Below are 20,839 nucleotides of genomic sequence, written 5' to 3'. Positions count from 1 at the left end.
GCATTAAAGTAGAAAGTCATATGTTCGGTTAATTATCTTTATATTTTCTGTATGTGATGTTAAGCATCTGGGTATTTTTAAAATGTCTGGACAATGGGGGGAAAACTTTCCTTTCTTCGGATTGTTTGGATTATATAGTCATATAAGAACACTTTTTTTTTTCAAGCTAACAAAATAAGCTACAATGAAAACAAAGACCCAGGAAGGCACCTGGTTTGCTCTCTTTCCTCTCATTCTCTCCCAGAAAGAGTTTCTAGAAAAACATGTACAACTAGGTACCCTTTGCTTTCTCTGATCAATCAACTCAGGGTAACTTTTCCCTCCTAATTTGAGAAGCCAAAGCTTTTGATAAAAACTGATTAACACTGACACACTCAAAGAAATACAAGATTTTTTTCTCCCAACAATTTACTTTAAGATCATTCTTTACAGTTATTTATGGAAAGTTGTGTAGGATCAAAGAAAACTTGGTTTTCTTATACAAATGTAACCAAGACCAAAACCCAAAACCATGAATTTCAGCATCAAAGAATGCATATATCGCAAAGGCCTGTAGGATGGCTACAGGCTGGGGGTTCTTGCTGCCAAGCCTGTCAACCTAGGTTCACTCCCTGGAACTCACATGGTGAAAAAAGAGAACCAATCCCTGCAAGTTGTTTTGATACTTCCACATGGGCGCACACATGTGTGCTCTCAGAGACACCCACACATCCACCCCCCCACACACACAGATATGCATAAACTTTTTGGTTTATTGCTTAACATTTCTAGATCATCACTATGTAGTGGAATTACAGTGAATTCGAGAAATTTTAATACATTAGTATCATTTATTCATTCAGCAAATCTGTATCAAATATATCCTAACAGCAGACATTATTTTAAGTGTTAGGGAATTATTACAAATACTGATGGAGCACAAAAACATTTTGAAAAAATGCATATATCAAAAAGAGATGTTGTACTACTGAGATATTTCTTACACTTGTCACTAGGGAATTTACTTCTAAATATTGAATTTGAAACCTATAAATATGGGTTGTCAACAATTGCATATTATGATGTGATTACAGATAGTTTTGACTCACATAACAACCGTAATGCTTGCTCTTGAGTGTGCTGAGTCTGTAAGCCTCAGCAAGGCCGAGTCCTAATTCTAATGCAGTGGAATAAGCCTTCCTTTTTTTCTGAAACCAACAACTAACATTTCTTCTTCAATTCTTGCCTATCTCAGTTTGATGTTCTTACAATATTCCTCTAACAATATTAATCATGTTGCACAAAGATTTCTCCCATAATTGATATGTATTCTCAAGGGCTGTACTAAGTAGCTAACATCAATTCTTTGAGGCCTTAACATATCACCAATAATTTGGAAGTCTTAGTGCTCAGAATTCTCTAAGTTCAAACCATCTCCAATTAGATAACCAATTAATACTCTCTTTATCTTCTAATCAAGTCTACATATCCTACATTGAGTCATTTGCTTAAAGCACTTTCAGTCTTACATTCTTGCTGGCATGAAAAATCTGTACTCTACCCTTATTTTATATTTAATGAAACTCCTACATTTGATAATCATATTCAGCAAAGTGGCAGGATACAAGATTAACTAAAAAAAAAAAAAAATCAGTGACCCTACTATATACAGACAATAAGTGGGCTGAGAAAGAAATCAGAGAAACATCACCCTTTACAATAGCTACAAACAATATAAAATATCTTGGGGTAACTCTAACCAAACAAGTGAAAGACCTGTATAAGAAGAACTTTGAGTCTTTAAAGAAATAAATTAAACAAGATACCAGAAACTGGAAAGATCTCCCACACTCTTGGATAGGTAGGATCAACACAGTAAAAATGGCAATCTTGCCAAAAGCAATCTACAGATTCAATGCAATCCCCATCAATATCACAACACAATTCTACACAGACCTTGAAAGAACAATTCTCAACTTTATATGAAAAAACAAAAGACCCAGGATAGCCAAAACAACCATGTACAATAAAGGAACTTCTAGAGGCATCACTATCCCTGACTTCAAGCTGTACTATAGAGCTATAGTAATGAAAACAGCTTGGTATTGACACAAAAACAGACTAGTAGACAAATGGAATCAAATTGAGGACCCCGATATTAACCCACATACCTATGAACACCTGATCTTTGACAAAGAAGCTAAAAGTATACAGTGGAAAACAAAAGCATCTTCAACTAATGATGCTGGCATAACTGGATGTGGACATGTAGAAAATTGCAGATTAAACCATTTCTATTACCATGCACAAAACTTAAGTCCAAATGGATCAAAGACCTCAACATAAAGCCAGCCACATTGAATCTCTTAGAAGAGAAAGTGGGAGGTACCCTTGAACAAATTCTTACAGGAGACCACTTCCTGAACATAACACCAGTAACACAGATACTGAGATCTACAATTGATAAATGGGATCTCCTGAAGCTGAGAAGCTTCTGTAAGGCAAAGGAAAAATGTCAACAAGACAAAATGGCAGCCCACAGAATGGGAAAAGGTATTCATCAATGCCACATCTAACAGAGGGCTTATTTCCAAAATATACAAAGAACTCAAGAAGCTAGCCACCAAAGCACCAAACAATCCAATTAAAAAGTGGGGTAGAGAACTAAATAGATAATTCTCAATAGAAGACTCTAAAATGGCTAAAAGACAGTTAAGAAAGTACTCAACATCCTTAGCCATCAGGGAAATGCAAATCATAACAACTGTAAGACACCATCTTGCTGTCAGAATGTCTAAAATCAAAACCACCAATGACAGTTTATGCTAGAGAGGATGTGGAGAAAGGGGAACACTCCTCCACTGCTGGTGGGAGTGCAAACTCATAAAATAAAGTCACTTTGGAAATCAGTATGGCAGTTCCCCAGGAAAATGGGAATCAGTCTAGCACAAGATCCAGAAATTCCATTCTTAGGCATATACCCAAAGGATGCACAGAGCAGCATTATTTGTAGTAGCCAGAACCTGGGAGCAACCTAGATGCCTCTCAGCTGAAGAATGGATATAGAAAATATGGTACATTTACACAATGGAGTACTACCCAATGGGGAAAAAACAAACAAACAAACAAAAAAAAAACAATGGAATCCTGAAATTCACAGGTAAATGGATGGAACTAGAAGAAACCATCATGACTGAGGTAACCCAGTCACAAAAAGACAAACAAGGTGTGTACTCACTCATATATGGATTTTAGACATAGAGCAAAGGATTACTAGCCTAAAATCCACACCTCCAGAGAAGCCAGGAAACAAGGAGGACCCTAAGACATGGTCCTCCTGAAAAGGGGAAAGGGACAAGATCTCCTGAGCTAATTAGGAGCATGGGGGAGGGGAGAGGGTGTTAGAAGAAAAAGACAGGGAGGAGAGGAGAGGAGATGAGAGGAGAGGAGAGGAGAGGAGAGGAGAGGAGAGGAGAGGAGAGGAGAGGAGAGGAGGACATGAGGGAGCAGGAAGAATTTAGTCAGGGGAAGAATAGAGGAGAGCCACAAAAGAGATACCATAACAGAGGGAGCCATTTTAGGTTTAAAGAGAAATCTGGCACTAGGGAACTGTCCAGAGATCTATAAGGATGACCCCAACTAACAATCTAAGCAATAGTGGAGAGACTACCTTAAATGCCCTTTCTCCGATAATGAGATCAATGACTACCTTAAATATCATCCTAGAGCCTTCATCCAGTAGCTGATGTAAGCAGAAGCAGACACCCATAGCTAAACACTGAGCTGAACTCCTAGAATCCAATTACAGAGATGGAGGAGTGATGAGCAAAGGGGTCAAGACCAGGCTGGAGAAACCCACAGAAACAGCTGACCTGAACAAGGGGAAGCTCATGGACCCCAGAGGGACATCTGTGAAACCAGCAGAGGACTGACCCAGACCTCCTGAATGTGGGTGTCAGTTATGAGGCCTAGGCAATCTATGGGGCCTCTTGTTGTGGATCAGTATTCATCCCTCGTATACACATGGACTTTCGGAGCCCATTCCCCATAGAGGGATACTCTCTCAGCCTAGACACACCAGGGAGGGCCCGTGTCCTGCTCCAAATTATATGACAGACTTTGATGATCCCCATGGAAGGCCTCATCCTCCCTAGGGAGCAGAAAGGGGATGGGATAGGGTGTCATGGAGGGCAGAGGAGGAGAGGAGGGAGAGGGAACTGGAATTGACATGTAAAACAAGTTTGTTCCTAACTTAAATTTTTTAAAAAAAGAAAAAAAGAATGGAGGACTTTGAAGAGGGCGATTGCAGTATGTTGGTACTGGCAGCACCACCCTTGGGAGGGTCCTCATATGGGTCAGCAAATGTTTTGGACTTTCTCCAAAACTATGAAGTAAATAAACACCATTCCTTTCTAAATTATCCAGGCTCATAAAGTTTGTTATAGTAATAGAAAATGAACAAATACAATGATCTATATTACTTACTTTATAACAGTGCTACCTAAAGTTAGCCTAAAAGATAGAAACCCATTTAACTCTGCTAAACATAAAACAAACTTTATCCCCAGTCACTATCTTTTCTAATACATACGTCAAAGTAAATAAAGAATTACAAAACTACATATATAGAGAGGCTAGAGATTTATTTTTCTAAGATACGGGGTTTGGATGTTCAAAATTTTAGATAGTTAATCCTTGTTTCCCTAAATTTGTTTTGAAGATGTAGCCACTTCTTCAGCATGCCACATGGTAGTTATGTGAAACAGAACTTTGTACATCATTGTGAATAATTTGAAAGCCCTTAAAAGCCCTTTACATAAGACACCAAAGAGTATATCTTGGCCATTGCCTTTGACTTCTACTCAGATTGTCAGAAACATTATTTCAACCTACATGAAGAAATGTTCTTGAGAGATTTTGTTTCACTAACTTAGAATAACACATTATAAAATTACAATGAGTATTTTAATAACTCACATTTGTTGATTGATTATATATTTTAAATATTATGTATAATCTAGTATGCTAGGTATTCCATTTTAGATATTGGAATCTGAAGTATCTGGCCCTACAAAGAGGGAACTGGTGTATTTCTCCAACAGTATTTGAAGGGTGAAAGGGCCCTGGACTAAGGAGACTAAACCACTGTGGAGGAGGTTATCTGGCTGCCTGCAGCAAGAGCACAGGGGTTCCACCACCCACCCTGTTTAGTCTTCCAACAGGCCAACCTGTGGGTCTTTTGGGAAAAAAAAGATACAATTTTAGAAAAGGGCAATTATCCAACACAAATTTAGAAAGTTTTGTCCATTAGAATTAAGGACTATCAAAGTGCAAACAATAAAAAAAAGCCCACACTGTGTGTCATGTTTAATATTAATCTAAACAACTTCACCATGTACTTCTTTCAAATAATGGTACAGATTAAAAGTGACAGGGAAGGAATAGAGAAAAATTATCTGTGCATGATTAACAAAAGGACACAGTACCTGGAGAATTCCTTGGCATCTGAAGCAATAAAAACGTTTCTTCAAGCAGTTCCTGGATGTTGCTTTCCAGCTTCAGAAAGGATTGTGTTAGCTGTGATAAGAATTTGAGTTCATCTAAGGAGAGAGAAGAGCGCCTTGGCTTCTGTGGGCATGCAGAGCTGACTGTGAAGAAAAGGTGGACACTGTTACACATTTTACTGACTTCTTGGGAAAGTGTTAGAATAGTCTATTTGATCTCATATACCATAAATTGACAAGAGCTTCATAATTTAGACAAGCTTGTTCATTAGGAAACATATATAAAATCTCCTAGGAGAATCATTTCTTTCCAGAAGCTAGAGATAAATATCATCTTTGATACAATTATAGCAAATAGTTAGCTTAACTCAGAGTTATAAACAAGAATTGTTCTGTTATAAAATTGACATCTTATACAACTGTAACTTTTTAAGTCTAATAAATATAATTTGACTCCAATTATGAGGAAACATCAGACAAATTCAAATTAAGGGACATTCTGCAAAACAGATTGTTAGTACCTTTCAAAAATATTTGTGCCAGAAAACCAAGTCCCAGAAATGTTACAGTGTAGAATCGTCCAAAAGACATAAAACTGAAGCCATTATTTGAGCAACATTTTACTTTACTACCAGGAACATCATGCTAACAATATCTACAATCTAATTCTCTTATTGCATGCTTCTTAATTTCTTGGTTTAATATTGAACTGTATTTATGAAAAAGATACTTTTCTTTTGAGATCATATATTCTGCAGAATATAAGCATAAATGTCCACCATGTAGTCTTAATTATAAGAATAGTTTTGAGGAAAACTATTTAAAAAGAGGGTAGGGAGAGAGGCAGAAAGTTAAACGAGGAGCCACAAAATGTAGACTTGTAGTAAAATAATAATACTTGTGCATTTGATGACTCTGGATATCAAAAAAATCAGGAATTTTCCCTGGTACTCAGACAGCCTTCTTTATAAATATGAAATTTAAAATATAAAAAAATCTAAAGAATAGATGTAACTCCTCAAACTGTTCTGTATGTATGTTATTTTTATATCATTATATATATATAAATATATAAATATATATATATATAATATACATATTATATATATAAATGATAACATTTTTATATCATTAAAAAGAAACAAATCAATGTGGCAAACTATATATATATATATATGTATATATATAGTTTGTATATATATATATTCCATAAAGCTATGTTTAAAATTCACTCTTGTCTGAAAAATTGTGGTTTATATTTTATGAATACAAATACAACTTAAACAAAGATTGATGTATTATACTACTAGTCAAATCACACTTCCATTTAATTACAATAGAAAACAGGATACATTTAGGAGTAGAGAGGGTTTCTGCACTAGGCACCTTTAATTTCAATTTGTTGCTTTTGTTTTAGAAATGTATCACCAGATGGCACTTCTGACTATATGTTCAAGGATTTAAAGAATCTTTCTTTTATTAATTCCATTTCTTGAAACATATTTAAAAGGATTAACTGTAATTAGAAAATTCATAATCTCAGTATAAGCATCTGGTGATGTTAGCAGAAAAACATGAAGGGTGACAGTCAGAAACGGAAGGGAGCTGATGAGGTCACGTGGAAATACAGATTGCTTTCATCACGTGTTTAGAAGGAAGGCTTCAGAAAGATACAATTTTACAGGTCCATTTGACTTCAGTAAAAAAGCTAAGGCACTGGCACCGAACTTAAATCATCGAGGACCAACCAAAACTATTACTTTATCTTGGCAAGTGATCTGAGAAATCTAGTTACAAAATACAACTGTGGAATTGAGTCCTATACCTAAAAAGCAAAACCACCTATAACTTCTTACAAAAACTCTAAATTCATCTCCACATTAAACATCATCCGTCATTTTTAAAAGTCTCCAATAGCTCATCTTCTACCTATGATTGTTCTAGAAAGATACACAAGCACAAAAACTGCACAAGCAACATACATAACAAACATTTTCCAAAAAAGTTATGTTCCAAAAAAGGAAAAGAAAAGAGAACTATAATATGTCCCATATAGTTGCTGAGCAATTCTTTATCTGGCTGTTTGATGTGTGTATGTGAATATGCTTATGTACTCATGTGAACAAGGAAACTAGAGGTCAACTTGGGTGTCCTGAGGGAGCTGTTTACCTTGTTTAGTAATAGTCTCTCACAGGGCTCCTAGTTTAGGCTTGGCTGTAGTGCTGTCCTAAACATCACCAGAGCTTGCTTTTAAGCTTTACTTATGCAAATAAGGGGCTAGTAATCTTTTAAAGCCCTCACATATTTTAAAAACAACTCCCAAATTCTTTAAGTATTCTTCCTAATGATTTATTAGGCAAGGCTACTCAATAGTGTGATTCGGAATTAAACATAAAAGCCTTTATCTGGCTCAAATTTAAGTTTAAGGTATTACAAATATTTTTAGAATAAGCAATGAAGCCACTTAAGTAACATCTTCAAGAGCTGAAATACTATAACCTAAATGCCACTTGTCTAAAATCACGTAGGGCTTGTGGATTCTCCATGAAGAGAATTTACTTTCATGACTGGGAGTTACAAGGGCCATGTATTGTAGACATACAACAATATTAAAGGCAAGTCCTTTTTAATTTGGTGACTCTTTACAACATACTAAAGAGGACCAAACAGTATGTATGACCTAAATCTAATCATTTTTGTCCCAAAGAAACACTGATTACTGAGGAGTCTCATTAATTAGTAGGCCCTTATTTCCTACTGTTCTTAGAGCAGAATTCTCCCAAGGGGCATTGTGAGGATTCTTAATTTATGTAGAAAATAATTCTGTGACAGATTCATTTTGTGAAAGGCCAACTAAAGCAAAATTAGACACAAAGGACAGAATTGCATTTGCCCAAACTTACTTACTTTCTCCACACTATCTCACAGGACCTGTGTTATAATCACCACACTTTACCTCAGGAATTCTCTCACTATGCCTCCTAGACTCTCCCTAGTAACCAGATCAGGACAGGATGTCTTCAAGCAGAAATTTCTTTCATATTGTTTCTTTTATTATTGTCTTCCGCTCTTCTTTCAATGCTATTTATTAGTTTATTCTTCTTCAAGCCTCCTTCTCAGAAAACTTCATCTGCATATCATCCTTCCCAAACTAAGCCAATTTAGCACTTATTTATTCATTAAATTATTGGTTTATTTAATTAATTATTTAAATCACAATGAAACTGTCCTGCTCTCAGTGAAGTTTAGGCACACATGATTATATACAAGGAACCGTATTTGACCTACACTGCCAACAATTGCTGTCTGAATTAATAACCATTGTTTTTATGTGATGAGCTTGGATGATATGCACAGAAAACATTAATTCTGACAAAAATATCAGTATTACAAGGCAAAAATAAAATTTCACTTGGAACAAGACTACATAAAGGAGCAGTGATTGCAAATGATAATAAGGGTGAGGTGGCTATTCTTTCTAATAATTTCTTTCCTAAAATGCAGCATGGAATACTGTACTTTATTTTTATATTCATTTTTAACTCATATTATTTACTTTTATAATATAGTGAAAACTTTAAAAACTGAATGCTTCTCAAATGTTTCTGGCCAGGGAACACCAGGCAATTTTCCAACAAACCTGTTAACTTTTGATATTTTTTGAGGAAAGGAGTGCACCTCTCTGATGCCTGGAGCATGTCTACTGTGTGGTTTTTTCTTCCACTGGTAGGCCTCTCATTGTGAGTTTGTGACTGATTTTGATAGATACTCTTTTCCCCTTGTGACCTGTTGCTATTAATGTCATCACTATACATTTTTAGAGACACTTTTGAAAATTAGTGAGTATATCCTAAACCCTTCTAAGATGATCTTGTGGAAAAATATCCACAAAATCTGTTTGAGGGCTAAGGGAAAACATCCGAGCACCATGTATGGCTCGGAATGAATGGAATAGTCCAGGATCCTACTGAGCATGTGCAATGGGTCAAAGTAAACACTTAGCACTGCAAATAACTATGATAAGAATAATCATAATCCCAGTAATCATTTTTAAAATAATAATAAAAGAATTATTGTTTGCTGGGGTAAATGGTACTAGCAGGGTAAATAAATCCCTGCACTCTGGAGATGCTGGCAAGAGGATTGTAAATTCAAGTTCAAGGCAATTCTGGACAATATAGCAAGGCTCTTCTCAAGACAACAAACATACAAATCCTTTATGTTGGAAGATTTCTCTCTAGGTATCACTAGAGGTAGGTTATGATCTTAGAAAGTCACCTGAAAAGGTGATATTTTGTAAAAACAAAATAACCTATAAGAAATTTCTTTTTATTAAAGAATTAATAGGCTCACATTTTAAAAATTAATTTTAGTTTGGTATACCAAGTAATGGATTTCATCATAAAAAATGCCCTCCACTGGGGCCTTCGTTTGGGAGCAGAGGCGAAGGAAGGTAGATAAGAACAGAGTATAAACACACATACACACACACACACACACACACACACACACCCCTATGAAAAGGTCGGAGAGGAACCCATTCCTTTCTCCTTTTATGCTGACTTAACAATTTATTGTTAAAATTGTATCTTTATTATTTCTGGAAAAAACATGGGGCAGGTAGAGGAAACTTTAAAGGGAACATCCCATGCAATTGCCATGAGCAAAAGAAACCTTGTTGGAAAAATAAATAGTAGAAGCTTATTTTTATGACTGTGTATGTATGTGTGCATGCACTCATGTGTGTATACATGATAATGTGTTTGCAGTTGTGAGTGTGTGTGCATGTTAATGTGTGTGCAGGTGTGCATGAATATGGTGGCCAGAGTAAAATCAGCCTCAGGAATGTTGTTTTCCTTGTTAGAGGAAGCCATTTTGGTCTGCAGCTCAACAATTAGGCCAATGTAGCTAGCTAGCAAGCCCGCCCCCAGGGTTCTTCCTCTTTCTGCCTCCCCAGAGTGGGATTTTAAACCTGTGCTGCAGCAATTGGCATCAGCTCAGATGGAACTTGAGTTCTCGTACTTGTGAGGCAAAATTGCATAGATTAACTCTCTCTCTAGCCTTGGTAGAAGTTCTTCAGAGACACTCTCAGAAATACAAAAATATTTCCCTGAGGCCAGAAACTGTCCAGTGTTTTCATTTGTTTTAGGACCCAGCACAATCACTTATACAAAGCTGAAACTAAAAGAAATTGTTTAAAAAATAAAAAAGGAAATCTCAATAATTCAAGACATAGCTGGATTTAATAGAAAACAAATAAAGGTATTTTTTCAAAACAATAAGCATTTAAGTTTGTAAATAAAGAAAATTATGGTACTCTATGAAAATTACAGTATTCTGTTTGACAAAGCTATCTAAAAATCAACCTCTAATAAGGAAATATGTGCAAAAGAATATAAAAGAAATGGAATAAAAACTGAAGTGATATATAGTCCTACTATTTACTATAAAATATATTTTAGCAAGTTTAAAATCTTTAATTATTCCTTACAAAAAATAACTGGTTATTTAAAACATACACATGGTATTTTAAATTTTGCCCTAAAATTAAATGTGTCTATGTGTATACATGTATACATAAAGTACATATTTATGCAAATATATTGCCAGATATATTATTAATAAAGAATGTAGATTATAGTCTACATATTTCAGAGCACTTTTGCTTACTGTCTAGTAGACAAATATTAATCCCACCATCTTCTAGTAAAATGTAGGACACTGGAAATCGATCGAGAGAAATATTAGGCCTCCTTGAATTGATCTGCAGCGAGCAGCCTTTGGAAAAAATATCAAACTCCAGCTAAATCAGATGAAACCATAGAAATGCAGGTAGTGGCTGAAAGCACATATTATTTTCCAAAACCATTAGCAACAGAATTCTTGTTAATAGTAGCATTAAGATACTGGAGAAAAATGAGAAGCTGCAAAATCAGATAATCTGCGACTGGTGGATCAGTATAATAGGATGAAAGGCACACATTTCAGTTTTCCCAAGAACGAACATTAGCCACCCTGTTATTGACTGTAAATGGATCCATTTTCAGGAAGGAGGAATTCTCAGTCCAGCAGACAAGTGATGTAAAAAGAGGTGGCACACAGATGCTATTGAAAGTCTTATTATTCCGGATGAAATTCATGACATAATCCAAATGGAATATATTTGTTCCAGTAAAGAAAACTTTATTATAATAAAGTATTATAATATGAAGTCAGCAGGGACTGCATAGGGACAGTTAATGAACAGTACTTTCCTCAGTACCCTAGTCACCTCCTGAGAGCAGGTAGAACTTGGAGCCCACTAAGTGAACACCAGAGGTCCAAAGGATCACAGGGCCTCCTTCAATGCTGGGTTCCTTGAAAGGACAGCAGGGGAGAAGCTGAATGAAAACACCACTACCCAGAGTTGGCAAAAGAACTTTCTTTGTCATGCGAGCAGCTGGAAATACCATCCAGGGCCTGTAAAGCAGAGCTTTTTACATGTGCAAACAAGAAAGTCCTTCCTCTCTGGGTTCCCTTTCCATTTTATTACAAGACCCATTGCTATTTCTAGCAAGGCTCCTTGGAGTACAGGAGGAAAATTGTGACATGACTAACATATGGAGTCTGAGTTCAAAGCCAGGCACTACCTCCTACTAACTATGTAACATTAGAAGGGTTACTTAGCCTCTTTGTGACTTGGTAGCTCATGAGGTTTTAACTGAGGTATCACACTAGAACTGTACCTGAAGGCAGGAACTCTATACACTTTAGATATTATTGTCACCTCCTCTGAAAAGCCTGCACCTACACTGAAGTAGAAAGGCTCGAATGCTCTATACACCTGTTTTACCCCACACATACTTTCATTTAGGCACTGACCAGGTCACATTATAATTGTTCACTTGAGAGCTATTACAACTCTAATCTACTTCTACACAGGGCTCTTTTTGTGTTCACAGTTACATTCCTATTGACAGACCCCCAGAAGCTCACGCCCCCAGGATCTCAGCCCAGGACTGAAGTCACCCCAATCACCAGGCAGAGTTGAAAGCTTGATGCAAACAGCAAGAGGCTTTATTGTAGTTGTTTAACGAGCTAAACCCATGTTAGCTCGGGCCTTCCATCCATCCACCATGGCAGATGGCTAGGAAAGACAAAGGAAAGCCACTGCATAGAGATCTTATAGGACAGCATAAGGGGAGTGTCTAGGGGTACACACAGGCTCAGGATTGGTGTGCCTCCAGGCTTGGAGGGTGTGCCCTGTGTTGATTGGTCAACTGGTTGTTATGGCCCATAGGCCCTCCCAGGGTGGTTGCTATGCTCTGCACATCATTGCTGTGCACTTGTCCGTAAAGCACACCCAGAGCCATAAAGCATAGCACCACCAGCTAACTTCTGATTGGTTCCTTGCCACAAGGCAGGCATCTGACCTCCTAGTGACCAAGACAAGGTCAGGCAAGTACGTGTTCCACTGTTATGGCTGCCAAAATGCGGAGCTGGTCCCTTCTCTATTATCTATCAGAGTGTCTACATAAATGATTTAAAAAATGACACTTGTGACTGTCAAAGACAAGATGAATTATTTTAACTCATTTAATGATGTCTGAAAAGGGATAAAATTAGATATAGTACATATAACTGTGTGTGCACCTGTGTGTGTGTGTGTGTGTGTGTGTGTGTGTGTGTGTGTGTGTGTGTATGTACTTTTCTTTTTGTAGTTTGTTCGGTTTTTTGAAACAAGGTCTTATCACATAGCTCTGGCTATCCTGAAACTCACCATGTACACCAGTCTGCCTTCAAACTCACAGAGATCTGCCTGCCTTTGACTGTGGAGCACTGGGATGAAGTTATGCTTCCTGGGCGGACAATGCTCAAGAGCCATAGATTATCTAAGAATTTCCAGTGCCAGGCATGGAAATTAATTCCTAACTACTTTCTAATTACTTATCCTTATGAACACTGGGCCTTTCATGCTTCATCAAAGAAGCTTCTCTCTGCAGAAGATGTAGACTATTACAGAAAACCACAACTGGTCAAAACACAGGGAACTGACTGTGTCATCCTCAGTCACAACTTCTGCACTCAAGGCTCAGGGAACATCATTGAAGAGCAAGCAGAAGGATTGTAAGAGCCAGAGGACCAGGAAGTCTGCTGTACAATTGTGTCTCCTAGGAATGACACAGTTGCTTCGTACATAATGGTTGCCTGCAAAGACCTGAACAGTGACAACACCAATAGACACACTGCCAGGGAGAGGGAATTCTCACAGGGCTTTACCCCTAGGCAAATAAACTCAGGCAAATAACAACAGCTGAGAAAAGGAGTCAGTCTTCCCAGAGATGTGCCCCTTAATTGATTATCCAGTTCCAAGTGGCCAGCCCTGAAATCGCATACCTATAAGCTACAATGACCAAGATTCGGCAGGCAATATTAATATATTCATGTGTATATATGTACACATGCATATACATCAAATAATAAATAAAGAAAAAGAGGCCATGAATTTGACAGAAAGTAAGTGGAGAAGGGACATGGAAGATGCCAAAGGAAAGAAGAAGAGGAAAAGGGTAAGTTATATAATTATATTTTAATTTTTAAAGAAATTATATTTAAAAATTTTTGGAGTTAAGTAAATTTGGCTTTCCCCCCATTATAATTATGTCCCTTTAACAAAATGCTAGTATCTTATTAATGGGAAACCATGTGGACAAGATATTTACTGGTCATATTCTAGTTATATAATTTCTATACACTAGTTTTAAATTAATTGCTATGTATGAATCAAAATGTTTCATATTAAAAAATGTTTCATATTAATTGTCACGTAGCAATTTATTTTTAAGACAGGGTTTCTCTGCATAGCCTTAGCTGTCCTGGAACTTACTCTGTTAATCAGGCTGGGCTCAAACTCACAGAGATCTCCCTGCCTCTGCTCCAGAAAGCTGGGATTAAAGGTGTTTGCCACCATGCCTGGCTCTCATGTAGGAATTTCAATAGCAAAGATTTGAAAGAAATAGCCATAAATAGTACACAACATTTCCCTGTGCATATTTAAGCATTGCCATTTAATTTACTATATTGTCCTCAAGGAAAGTATCCATAACAGAGAATGCTGGTGCTATCCAAAGACCTTCCTCTGCAGATCTACTGGACCAAAACTTTACAGTACTATTTTGTTTGTTGTTTATGATTGTGTGTGTTCATCATCTTTTTAGACTCCAATGTAAGTGCAAAAAGTTGTGCATCTATGGCCATGGAAACAATGCAGGGCAGATAATTCTAAGAAATAAACAAAAGATCTAATTACTTTTTTTGTTTGGGTTTCCTGACTTGATTTATCTTGAGTTTCCAAAAATTCCCACTATGGAGACTTGGCAGTCACTTACTAGTATGTACTTTTCTTTGCAAGACTATAATAAATCAAGTCCAGCCTTTACCTCATACCTCCTTATTGCTATCCCCAAGTCATAGAATGAAATGTCTTATTATATTTAAGTAGAATACTCTTAACAGACTATGACAGCAGGCTTTGGGTGGGGAATGTACTAAGACAGAAGAACTAATGGCTTCATCCTTTCTGGAACTTTAGACAAACACACAAATAGGACAAAGTGGCAACTAATTTCATGGTGGTAAATGACAACAAAAATGTTCTCTTAGGAAAAGGTGAATTGTTAACATGGATCATATCTATACTTTCTCTTATATTTATTCAATTTGTTGTTGTTATGTGTGCTGCATGCTTGTATGTGCACTGTGTGCATGCCTGAAAGTACATGTGTAGGCTCGATATCAATGTTGGGTGTCTTCCTTTGTCCCTTTCTACCTTGGTTTTTTGAGAGAGGGTCTCTTACTGAAATTGCTGCTCATTGACTGGCTAGGACACCTGCTGGTGAACTCTGGGTATCCAGGCACAAAGTATGACACATGGCTTTTTCGTGGGGTCATGGAAAATTCAGAGTCAGGTCCTCATGATTCAGCAGCAGAGTACTTTACCAGAGCCATCTCATCAGCCCCCATGCCTTTGCCTTCAATTTTTCATTCTTGGTGGTTTGGGGCCAAGACAGATGTCACACTGACAGAATTGGTTGGTATAGTCCAAACAAGTAGATGTGTGAACCAAGAGAGTCCCAGTATTTGGAATAAATCTTCCTGACCTACCAAGAGCCCCAGCTTGAAAAAGAGGTTCTCTACCCCTAAAGGTGCCCACACAGCAAATAACCGTTTGCTTCACATGCCAAGAAAACCAAACAAAGGGTGAGGTAGAATCATATCTGAAGCCATTCTTGTGTGCCAGTGGGAAAAAGTGAAAAGAAGCTGTGTCTATTATTACCCTTTTATGGTTCTCAGGCAACACTGGCTCCGTGAGCTGTTACCTAAACTTACTGCTTCATGATAACAAAATTCTCTCACACTCCACTTTGCCTTCTCTGGCAGAGAATGTTGGTGTTACATGAGCCAAGATCAGAGTTCTTGCTATCTGAGCAGGCATGACACTCTTCTCTTTTCTGTGTTCTTTCTTTCTTCTTGGCTTTGTTTTGTCTGACCAAGAGCAAGAACAAGAATATTTGGCTCCTACTGAGAAGACTGTTACTTAAAGAGCTAATCAAAGAATGGTCACATCAATGCAGCCAAAGAAGAGAACTCTATCCAGCACAATCCTTGCATATTTTCTTATCTGGCATTTGTTTTACAGAGGCTTAACTCCCAGATGACCCTTTCAAAGAACATTTTAATAAAGAGACATCTCTACCATAATGAAGTGAGTTTTAAATTTTAAGTATTGTATTCTAATGGCACATCACTAATAAAATATCTTCCTAATATTCCTTTCTCCATCTCAAGTTTTGCTAGAGTTCAGTTAATTATACCTCTTACCATATGTGCTACTTTCTCTTACCATGACTAAAATTTAACCTATAGAAAAAATGTAAACTACGCTAACAATTCATTTTTACTATAGCCCCAGATTGTATCTAAGAGTTGATATTTCATTTTAGAGGAATATACCATGGCAGAAAAGTTACATTTTCAGCTCTTAATATAACATGTTAAAATTAATTTTAAAAATTTAGTATGGGAATAAAAATAATGCCAACATCAAAAAGATGGATTTAAGTTAAAAGACACCTGAATATGACCTGATATATTTTCTAGCTGAATCATAAGCTTTAAAAGGATATTGAACATTTCCTACTTTTATACTAAAAAATAAAGTATAAAATTCTATCCACACTGTCTTTTGGCTAGGTAGAAAATTATAATGTCATGAATGTATGTTAAAATTACTCTGAAAAGAGAGACCAGCGATGTCTTGTACACACCTGGAAAGCTGTCTTCATGAGCTTATTCTGTTGCAGCAGGACTCAGGCTTTGGAGGTAGAGAAGACATTTCCCAGGTGTGGTGGCATTTTGTCTAGTAAGATTTATAGTTAATTGTCTACTTTTAGCTGTTTTCCTCACCTATTGAACTCTTATGCAACAAAAATGGTAAGTCATCTTCCTGATTTCCAGTGACTCTGGAGCCTCTTGGGGGCAGATGCCATCTCTTACATTGAAAGGCCAATGATGCACAGAAAGCATTTCATATGGGTTTCACCTGGTAACATAACCAAGATTTGCATTATGCCTATAATATATGCAACAAGTCACTATGGGACATGCCTCCACATGTGACAGAGATGCAGAGTAAGATCCAAAAGCAGAGTGAGGTGACTTGTATGTGCCAAGCCTTAGTATATGCACTACAGTCCCTGTGATAATTTGACCCATATTCCAGTTTGGAATGGCCTAGGCACTAACCATAGTCTTTCTCTTTAGAAATGAAGGGGATGAAAGCACTCAAAAGAAGAGGAATATTTCAAAACATTTGAAAAATATAAAATTCAAGTGTCAGTGTAGACCAGGCTTCATTGGAACACATGATACTGATTGTATTATTACTGTGCCTACTGAACTACAATGGCAGATTGAGTAGTTGAAATAGAAAACCTATGGCCAACAAAGCCTAAAGTGTGCATTTTCAAAGGCCAAGGAACTAAATGTTCATCTTTGCACTTGCAAAATAAGAAGAATGCAAAACTAATCACAGATTAATTTTCACTAAGTGTGTAAGTGTATGCTGAAAGGGAGACTAAATGGTAACAAAAGAATTCATAACTAAAATTACTGATACATACTATATAGTAAAAACAGTATACAGTGTTCTTCCTAACCTTCAAATCTTACTGTTATGGGATAGTAATAAAGAAAGTAAAGCTCAGAGCAATTGCTGGTCATCAAGTGACACAGTAAATAGAACCTTTGAGTAAAGCAGTCACAGAGCCAGACTTCAAGTAAAGAGCAAAGCATGTGGGCAGGTGTTGATTCCTGTGATTGTTTGAAATCTGAAAGATCTATTTAGGGAAATATGAGCAATATTTGGTCATCAATCAGTGAAAATGTACATATTATCATTTATATAAAAGCCTTTCTTAAAATAACAAGTTCTAGCAATACCAATAAAAGAAAATTATAGGATAATTACTATGTGTCGAGCACGGTTACAAGCATCCCCACACGTTTACACTTGTTTCACAGCTCTGTGAGGGAAGCACTAATCTTAGCATTTATGTCAGATAGATCAGGGAAGTTGTGCAACAGCCAGGACTTGAAGGAAGGTAGACGGGCCCCACACTCCATGGTACAATCAAAAGGGAGCATTTTATGCATCAGAATCAGCAGGAGAGCTACCTAACATGCAGACTGCTGTGCCCTCTCCTAGACCTTTTGGTTCAGTGAGTCTGAGAACTGACATGTGTAACCTTCTCCCAGGGCTGATACAGCTAAGATGACAACCACATTTCTGCTCAAAAACCTGTAACAACTGCACTGTTTGTAACTTCAGTGTCAAACACTGCCTTTCAAGACTCATGCTCATCTTTTCCTTAGTATATATGATGGGGGATGTCCTTCTGTATATGTTTTTCTTATTGGTTGATAAATAAAGCACTGTTCGGCCAATGAGGCAGGAAGATAGGTGGGACTAGAAGAGGAGAATCCTGGGGAAGGTAGGCAGGAGGCAGCCAGAGATGCCATGCTGGACTACGAGTAAGCCACAGCTTCATGGCAATAATATACATTAACAGATAAGGGTTAATAATTTAGAGACAGCTAGCCAATTAGAAACCCAAGCCATCAGCCAATGGTTTAATAATTAATATAAGTCTTTGGATGTTCATTTGGGGCTGAGAAGGGTGATGGGACCTGGTGGGACAAAAGACTCCAGCAACATATATATTTTGTTTTGATTTATTTTTTGTTTTTTTTTTCATTCCCTTTTTAATAATGTCCCCTGGCACATCAGCAGTCTTTGCTGAAACATTATGATCTGAGGTAGTAGGAAGATCTAGGGCACAAAGAGGAAGGTGCTGGGGGAATGCACTCCAGGAGTGGAGAGATAGGAGAATAAAGTGATTACATAGTGTTTAAGAAATAGAATCTTTCCATTGATAGGAAGATTTTCATCCAGGTTTTTCTAGACTGCTCTCTTTCCCTGCATTCCAAATGGACTTATAGAAAATATTTAGTAATTAATCTAATATGGTCCTACACTCTTCTCCGTGTCTCCATGTTGCTTTGTGGGTTACTTCGTGTCCATCCTCATCCTCACCTAGAGTTTAAAGCATTTCAGATACCACACAAATCAAGCACAAGACTAATCTCAGATTTCAGGGGGAAGTTCCTGGGGGAAAGTAATAAAAAAGTAGTTCTCCCAAATGAAATAAATGCTAGAATTGATCACAGTAGAGCAATTGGAGGGAGGTGTCAGAATGGGACTGAGCTCCAGAATGAGGCTTTGGGTAGAACTTGAGACTTGAAGGAAGTGATGAGAGGAAGACGTCTTGAGAAGTAAGGCTTGAAATTTCCGGTTAACCCTGACTTTGCATACATCCCTGACATAGGAATCTAATTTCAGAGTTACACGACTTCTCCGAACTATAGGACAGCAAAGCGTGCTCCCTCTCTCCTGTTCCCTGAGACCCCAGGACCTGCTCACCCTACAACTAAAATGGTTTTATTTCATCTTGATCACCCTGTACTGGAGTCAGGAAGGACCCCTACCTGTTGAATTATTTTCTTTTCAGAATTCTCCAATTGATTGTTTGTATAACTCCTGGCAGCCTTTCATATATTCATATTTTATTTCTTGATCTAGATGGGAGGCAAAGATTTTTATTCTTTTTGGAATCTCCATTCATCTTGGCAAACTATTTTTTAGATGGTAGGGACTCAATTAATAAGTTGATTAGTTGGCTACCCATGTAGACTATTAGAACTCCTGATACTGATTTATTTTATGAAAATTGTTCAGTTAAAAAATATTCATTGAATTCCTGGCATGTGTTAGTCAGTGGATTGGTTGCTGGAGAAAATAAATAATACTTGCCCTTGAGGTGTTTAGAGTCCATATGGGGAGACAGACCCCTAATTAGATATTTTAATAGAATATGCTAAAAGCCTTGAGAAAGGCATATGGAGATGCTGTGGGAGCAGGGATTGGGGGCTCTGGCTTGGAGAAAGCTTCCGAGAAGAAATGACACAGGAGGCATCATAAAGCATCACAGGGAATTAAGCAAGGAAAAGATGGGAGGAAACAGGAGCTGGTACCCATCACATCGTCCCAGGGCTTTCTATCAGTTCAGATAATGAAAACCAGGAGGTGGAGAGGGGCACTAGAGGTTGAAGAAAGCAGGGGCTTAGGCCAGGGAAGGATGGTTTTCCAGCACTGTGTACCTGGGGCTCTATAGCAACCTCGACAAGCAGGCGCCTAAGAGCTTTAAACTGGGGAGTAAAGTGTTCAGGGAAGATGCCTTATAAGAAAACAAAAGCACAGGGAGTCCAACTAGAGAGCAAATTGTTGTAACAACTCAGATGAGAGATAATACAGGCTGAATTGGCAGGAATAAAGGGATACAGAGAATATGGAAATACTTCAGTGGTGATGAAAATCAATAGTTTTTGGTGACTTCTTTTGATCACAGGATGTGGGAGATGGAAGGAAAGAAGGACAAGGAGTTGTTGCTGAGTGTTTACTAGGGCATTAACTTAGACTGGGGAAAAGAAGCAGGGCTAGGGTAAATGGTGCCAAGTTATTGGTTGCCCCTGAGCTTGGAGAGCCTATGCATCATCCAAAGGAGCACATAAGCAGCCGGTTGGTGCTGAGCTTGATGGAACACACACACACACACACACACACACACACACACACACACACACACACACACACACACACACACACACACAGCAACTCTAATGAATGTTTAGAATCATGAGGCAAGTGACATCTATGACATAAAAGAGATGGATGTTTCACTACTGGTATGCATTTTTAA

At 37.5% G+C, this 20,839-nt stretch overlaps 1 protein-coding gene across 5 annotated transcripts in view; it reads right to left on the bottom strand.

The window, feature by feature from the left end:
• Nucleotides 1-20,839, bottom strand: part of Kiaa0825 (KIAA0825 ortholog) — a 443,548-nt gene that overhangs the window by 333,389 nt on the left and 89,320 nt on the right. For all 5 annotated transcript variants that reach the window (XM_027401813.2, XM_027401815.2, XM_035440466.1 and 2 more), the window contains one exon: nucleotides 5,466-5,627. In XM_027401813.2, coding sequence (XP_027257614.1) covers nucleotides 5,466-5,627 — 162 coding nt within the window. The remainder of the gene's footprint in view (nucleotides 1-5,465; nucleotides 5,628-20,839) is intronic.

This window comes from Cricetulus griseus, chromosome 2, assembly GCF_003668045.3.
Source record: "Cricetulus griseus strain 17A/GY chromosome 2, alternate assembly CriGri-PICRH-1.0, whole genome shotgun sequence".
Lineage (NCBI taxonomy): Eukaryota > Metazoa > Chordata > Mammalia > Rodentia > Cricetidae > Cricetulus > Cricetulus griseus.
Note: the sequence above shows the minus strand (reverse complement) of the source record. Positions and strands in the feature narration are given on the sequence as shown.